This window comes from Cajanus cajan, chromosome 6, assembly GCF_000230855.2.
Source record: "Cajanus cajan strain Asha chromosome 6, NIPB_CcT2T_4, whole genome shotgun sequence".
NCBI lineage: Eukaryota > Viridiplantae > Streptophyta > Magnoliopsida > Fabales > Fabaceae > Cajanus > Cajanus cajan.
Window position 1 is genome coordinate 5,319,590 of NC_138522.1, and position 7,074 is coordinate 5,326,663.

The following is a 7,074-nucleotide window of genomic DNA, read 5'->3' on the forward strand; positions in this document are numbered from 1 at the left end:
TTACATGCATAAAAGACAAAAATCACACTCACTGTATTCCAATAGATTATCACTATAATGCATTATTTACACAAAAAAGGTACATTAATGAATTAAAGGTTACAATGATAATTTTATATATTATTTTTATTTTTATATAAAAACCTAACTTAATAAAATATAATTTTAAAATATCAATTCATCTATATTTCTCACATAATTCCGCTCTATAAATTAATTATAAATTTTACCTTATTTTTCATCTATTTTTTATTAAATTAATTCTTACCTATTTTCCTTTTATTCTCTATACTTCCTCCTCCTCTACCAAGTAAGGGGAAAATAATTTTTAGAAAAGAATATTTAGGAAATAAATAAAGAAAAAAAAATAGAATGGTAGTTGTATTTAACAAAAGGCTAAAAGCAATTGATTTCTGTTGGGCCAAGGCCCAAGATGTAGCGCATGTGCAAAATGTTTCGCCATTTCGTTCCGGGAGCGTTTTGTTCCAGAGTGTGTTGATCGCGTCCTCGTAGGTGGTGCCGAACCGCAATGGAGAAGCCATCGTCGTCGTTCTCCCCAGGAACATCGAGCACGAAGGTGAAAGCTTCGAGCGATGCAAACACGAGCTTGAGTACGCTGAACGAGGACCTTCTTCAGAACATTCTAGCAAGGCTTCCTGCACTGCCCTTCGCTTCCGCAGCCTGCGTCAGCAAAACATGGAACGCTCTCTGCAATCGCATCCTCTCTCGCCCCAAACTCTCTTCCGCGCTTTCCCTCAACCCTTCGCTCCCCGTACGTGCTTTTCTATCTCAATTTTCACTCAATTAGGGTTCGGTAAAACGACGTCGGTTAACTCTGTGCATTCGAGCAGGATGCTGTGAACGAGGTTGTTCACAAGGTTCTGTCGGAGCCAATTCGGCCTTATTTTGCTATTGCCAATGTTGGAACTGGATTCAGCTCGTCCAAGACTCTGCGACTTGTAAGGAATTAACGTCTTTTTTTTTTTTTGCTTTATTGGTGTGTATTATACTATTATGCTATAGTGCAATTGGATTAATACTTATGTTGCAGATTAGACAGTCGTTGGGGTCCAATATTCCGGTTATTGTTACCGTGGCGAATGGTATTATGGGAAGGGACGCTGTTACTGATGAGTTTAAAGAGGTTGGGTTTTGCTGTTTGATTTCTTTTGTGCTAGAGATTTATTTGGCGAACTCGAATGAACGGTGGGTGATTTGTGTAGGTCAAATGGGGTGCCCTTTTTAGTGGCTTGGGTGAGGAAGCATACGCGAGATTTATAAATGAAGGCATAGTTTTGACTGTTGGCTACTTGCCTGGATTGAAGGTTGAAGCTGTGCCGTTGCGACGACCGCCAAAGGTAGTAAAATCCCTTTTTGAAAATTTGGACTTGCGTGTTCTCAGAAAATGAATTTGTAATATGGAATAGGAAGACTTTTGAAAATGAGGGTTTGTAACAACCCAAGGTAGTGTAATGCAAAAGGCGCCCTTAAGCTGCCAAGGGGTTTTAGTCATACCTGGAAGCTAGAGATGGCTCACATCACTGTCCCTGAAGAAAGGTGTTATGAATATGAAAAGAATATAACAGTAAATTTTTGCCTATCTTTTTCCATATCATTAACCACACAATTTACAAAACAGAGGAGTCCCAAAGACTAACATTATGACGCTTTGATCCTCTTTTAGCATCACAGTAATATTAGATGGCTAAATATTTTGGGTATTTAATATTTGTAAATGAGATGCTATAGTTGTGCTTGTATGAACTCGGAACCGTAAAGGCATGTAAAGCACTAGAAGTGTGTAGCTCAACCAGCAAGAGTCACTACTCTTGCCTCACCTCAGCTCCTCAGTTGCACCCCTTTGCATCTTTTGACTATATTGATGCAATCTATATTGAATAGTTAAATTAAAATAAGGGTTTGCTTTATGCTTTTACATATTTTTTATACCAGGCATCTCAAGTACCATGGGTTGACAATTTTATAAAGGATATTAAGGAATATTCAGCTTCTGTCTCCAGTCGCCCATTCCCTGTTGGGATTATATTGTTTGGAGTAAGTTCATAGCTTGGTTCTGTTTATTTATTTCATTCTTGGTTCTGTTTCTAACACTCTGATATCACTGTACAGGAAGCAAGCAGTGACATGAAATTGGTTCTGGAGAAATTGGGTGGGTGATACTTATATGCATATGTTTTGATATACCTGTTATTGTATTTTTTAATTATGCTTTGCTTCGTATTCTCATTTACTCTTTACTTTATCAGGAAAAGAATAGGACGAAATTGGTGTTTTGCATGGTAGACTGTGAAGTTTATCTGATTATCTCCTCATTTTTAGTATGATAAACGAGTAAGGAAGGAAATGATTTCTTAGGATTTATATACACAACATTCTATTTTATTTTAAGATATCACTGCCTGCTTTTCACTGAAATATTTTGTTTCAAAATGTTTATTTGGGATACACAATGGCAATTTGATACTTGAATTTAGATGGGGCAACTGTATTGTACTGTTGTGTTAGTTTTGTAATTCAGAGTGTGACTTCAAATTTACATCCATTTGCCACAGGTTACATCCATTTTCCACAGGCCTGTGCTTTTTTCATTCATTTTTTTTCTTTCTAAAATGATGTCGTGTTTTATTTCAGATTATGCCATGCCTATGGATACAGTCATTGTGGGTGATGAGCGAGGCTCCTTTGACTTTGTACACAAAAGTGGGAATGATTCTGGAATCATTTGTAGTAAAAAAGGAAACATAGAAGCTGTTGCTCTCGTATTTGCTCAGGACAGAGACAGGTCTTTGGGTACGACTTGTTATGCATTTGGTAGCCCTTTCCACCTGATGCATTATATAATTCATGTAACTGCTACAGTGCATACCATGCTATGTCATTGATGAGGAGTATTTCCTTTTATTCCTCAAAGGATCTAAGGCATGACAACTGTTGTACTTTCATGAATATATATAATTTATACATGATAAAAATGTACTGTTAATTAAATAAGTTTTAAGAAAAGGAAAATGAGGATTTCCTTCAAGTTTGATTAGACATGTCTGTAAATACAGAGAGTACAAATGCTGGTGTATCATACAAGTATAAATATTGGATACAAATATGTCACCAATTTTGGAGTATCCATGCATCATAGGTGCCACTAGTCCAAAAAGCTTCTACAACCCCAATTTTTTTTCTTCTTTCTTTATCATGCTTCCATCTCTTCTTTGTGCTGCCTTTAGATGTGTGAACATGTTAAATAATAGTCTGTCTTGTATCTACTTTTATGGTTGTTTCCAGAGTCATATGGTATGATATTGCACTTACAAATATTTTATTTTAATTTGTTTTTTTTGCTGTTTTTTACAAATTACTTAACTTTGTTATGGATTGATTTTGCTACAGGGACTATTAGGTTTCATGTTGCATTGTCAAATGGTGTTTCGGCTGTGGGTCCCAGATACAAGGCAGCCTCAGTTAGACCAAACAACACTGATTGTTCAACATGGCTAACTGCTAGGAGGGAAGGGCAACTGGAGCTTCTTGATGGTCAGAGTATTCTACTTGATATCAACAATTTGGTGCGCAATTATGTCTGTATTTTGGGCAAATTTACAAATTCATTTTTTAGGAAAATAAGTTTAAATTAAGGCATTGTAAAAAGCTATAGTTTTTTCTTAAGTGCTTATTTATTTTTTATTCTGATTGAGTTGCTAATGCTATCAATTGTAAATGAAGTTCTATATTATTTATTTTTTATTCTGATTGAGTTGCTGATGCTATCAATTGTAAATGAAGTTCTATATTAGATCCTTAAAGTTTAGAGGAATCTTCCCAATGACTTTTTTTATTATTGAGTGGTTATTTTTTTCTTAATGAATGCTATTACGCATTATTACTTTCACTAAGGGTATTTTATTGATCAAGTAAAATATAATGGCTCTCGTCTCTAAATAAGTTTTATGTATTTTCAATGATTAAACTTCTTATGTCACTTGATTTTTATCGTTAGATTTTAGTGGTCCTTAATATTAATTTTTTAGTTCAATTTTGAGGAATCATAATATGGTGCTTTCATTTTTTTGTTCTGTTCCTTCTTCCCCATTTTCTAAAGAGTGATATTTTTGGAGTGCAAACACCCCATTGGCACCCATTATTTGTCTGTCTCTCTTGTCACATCATATGATCATATTGCATCTACGCCCCTCTCTTTCTCTGGGTGTCTACTAGCATGTGGGGGTCCATGGTCCTTGCATCATTTTCTTTTTCTAAATTATTGATCAGACTAATGCCTCAAGGGGCTTGAAAATTCATTTTAGAAAGGAGAAATAAATAAACAAAGCAAGAAAAATTAATTGATATAAAATGTTTCTACACTAATGGATTTGGAACTGATCATATCTTTAATTATGATGCTTAAGTGTATATTATGAATTAAGGAATGTTATCTTCTTTTGGAGTATGATGGCATATTTGGAATTTCCTATTATTAATCTAAATTGAAACAAGTGGAAACTTATTTCAAGTGCACAAATAAGAAAAGGGAAATTTACCAGAGATAGAAAGAAAAAGAAAAAATCTACATTGATGATTGAATACTGATTAGAAAAAGTAGATATCTTCTCCGAGGGTTTCCCTTGCAACTGAGTCACTGCTCTGTTTTCTCACTGCTAACAACTTTGAATACCATTCCCTTATACCCTCCTCCCATCCAAACCCATCCATGAAACCTCTCCAACTAACTGACTAATTGTTCTAACTATTAATCTACTGTAGCTAGATTGTAACCAACTATTGGTATTCTCTAATAAAACGAACATTGTATTGTTTTCTATCTTAAACTATTTTCTCTTCTTCAACTTCTATGGGGAGATAATGCAATAGCTCAACATGATTTTGAAAATTGTTTAGAGGAAATTGAAGATAGAAAATTGTGTCAGCAGCAAATTACCTAGTTGACCATCTAAACAATCCCTGGCTATTACCTGCCTGGTTTTCTTGTATTTTGTCAACATGTTTTCTTGATGCAGTAACAATATGTATGTAATTTGATGCTTACTGATCATGACACACTTAGGTGTTAAATTTGTTATGTTTATTTTTGTTGTAAGAAATAATATATTTTTCTTTGGTTGTAAATAAGAGATAATATAGGCTGATATTATTTATCTGTGGTTGTTAAACTTCATATCAACTTGAAATCTGTAAAAGTAATTTGATATATATTTTGTGCTTGTGGTTGTTAATTTTCTTTTCCATTTCTTCCTATATTTGAATTTAATTTTCTGAACTTTGCAAAATGTGACAGCTGGACAATCATATCGAGTCTCCTGATTTGTACATTGGTGTAATTAAACACAGGAAATTCTCCACTGGAGCAGAGAAGCCAATGCCAAGAACATGTATTGCATATCATGGAGTTGTGGGGTATGGTATACAACTCCTGTGTAGATTTTCTACTTCCTCATCGATGTTAATTCTTCTCTGGATTTGTTCGAAGAATTATATATATATATATATATATATTATTTATTTTTTTAAAAAAGGACTGAATTGATTGGAAGATATTTTGCTACAACTACGTGTGGATGTGCTATAGCTTATAATCCCATTATTCTATCCACTGAGTCATTTTCAACAGCTGATATTAAGTTTGGTTTAGTTAGCTTAGATAATACGTTATGAATTACAGTTGCTCGTAAGTAGATCAATCAACTATATAGTAGTCTATATTAACAAATCTGGAGATTTGTTGAATTTTTAATGTCAATCTTAAAAATTTGTTTTACGCTTTTGGGGAATCATGTACTATGTTTATAAACCATGGCAGGATCAGCTAAATGCATAATTATATAATATTGTACTTCAGATTCTTGAATGTTGAGTGTATGGAACAAGAGGCAATCTTCTAATCCATTATTTGTTGTTTGGTTCTTTGAAAAAGACATGCATGTATGCACGATTTCCTAGATTCTTTTATGCTATCCTATCTAACATATGGATTCTATCTAGACGGAAATATGAATGCACACAAGACTTGTGTACATAAGTGAAACTATAAGCTTTTTTTGTGTGATAGATGGTAGTATTTTTATCATTGAAATAATTCTTTTGAAATTAACGAGAAAAATGGTGCCCACACAGAGAAATGGAGACGATGCTTCTGACATTTGCAATGAAGTTGGTATTAGTTTTTGTGACAGCCAAGTTTTATATGGTTTTTTTTTCCTGTGGCTTGGACATGTCCCATTAGATAATCAATTTTGTTCCCCGTCGTTCATGTAATATTATTGGTTTACTTACAGTTCTTGGCTTTTAAAAACATATCTTAGGTACATAGCCTCTGGTGAAATTGCATCGCCGTTTATTGTTTTCTTCGTATGAGACCCCTACTTCCCTACCCTTCCCTCATTCCCCCCAGTTTATTATTATCAAGCAGGTTATTGTAAACAACCCTGTTCTGAAAATAAAAGGCTAAGTTTTCATGTTTTGGACAGAGGTGATGAAGAGTATCTATATGTTGATGGCATTGGCATAAAAACTGGAGATTTCTTTCAGTTCTACTATTCAGATCCTAATACTGCATTGGCTTCATTAACCAAGGTCCATGATGCCCTCAAGAATATTAAACTGGAAAGAAATTCCAAGGATTTCAAGGGTGATGGAGACAGCGCCACCAATGTTTTTGGGGGTCTTATTTTTGCTTGTTACGGCCGTGGTGAATCCTTCTTTGGACGTAATAATGTTGATAGCTCCCCTTTCTTGGAAAATTTTCCAGGAGTGCCAGTATCTGGAATATTTTGTGGTGGAGAAATGGTGCGTCCCTGTACCACTGTGATTGGTCAATGTCAAGGAGCAAGTCCGATTAGTTGCTGCCTACATGTTTACAGCACTGTCTACTTGGCTATGTCGTATACTCCTCCCTCTGTGGAAGATTAGATGCTGTTCATATTTTCTTTTCAAAATGTATATTTCTTATATAAGTAGGATGCCGTTTTACCCTCAGCCGTGGACATCAATCTGACTATTTTTGGCGCATCAGATAATTTATAGTATTTAATGGTTATAGAA

General features: G+C 34.6%; 1 protein-coding gene across 4 annotated transcripts; it reads left to right on the forward strand.

Annotated features, from left to right (window-relative positions):
• The first annotated feature begins 410 nt into the window (after positions 1–410).
• LOC109796783 (F-box/LRR protein) lies at positions 411–7,074 on the forward strand. Of its 4 annotated transcripts, none has more exons than XM_083076572.1 (10): positions 411–772; positions 852–959; positions 1,052–1,144; positions 1,224–1,358; positions 1,954–2,055; positions 2,131–2,170; positions 2,653–2,832; positions 3,409–3,584; positions 5,312–5,430; positions 6,483–7,074. In XM_083076572.1, exons 1-10 carry the CDS (start codon positions 530–532, stop codon positions 6,940–6,942), a joined length of 1,656 nt encoding a protein of 551 aa, XP_082932698.1. In that variant the 5' UTR covers positions 411–529; the 3' UTR covers positions 6,943–7,074. The 4 variants fall into 4 exon arrangements, with proteins under 4 accessions (XP_082932698.1, XP_082932699.1, XP_029126642.1 ...); XM_083076573.1 differs by having other exon boundaries at positions 6,501–7,074; XM_029270809.2 differs by having other exon boundaries at positions 412–772; positions 2,653–2,811.

What these genes read in the sequence shown, in the direction of transcription:
- LOC109796783 (XM_083076572.1), top strand. Translation starts at nt 530, where the DNA reads ATGGAGAAGCCATCGTCGTCGTTCTCCCCAGGAACATCGAGCACGAAG. An exon ending in CCCTCAACCCTTCGCTCCCC is followed by an intron (nt 773 to 851) that starts GTACGTGCTTTT and finishes GCATTCGAGCAG; the next exon opens with GATGCTGTGAACGAGGTTGT. An exon ending in TACTTGATATCAACAATTTG is followed by an intron (nt 3,585 to 5,311) that starts GTGCGCAATTAT and finishes AAAATGTGACAG; the next exon opens with CTGGACAATCATATCGAGTC.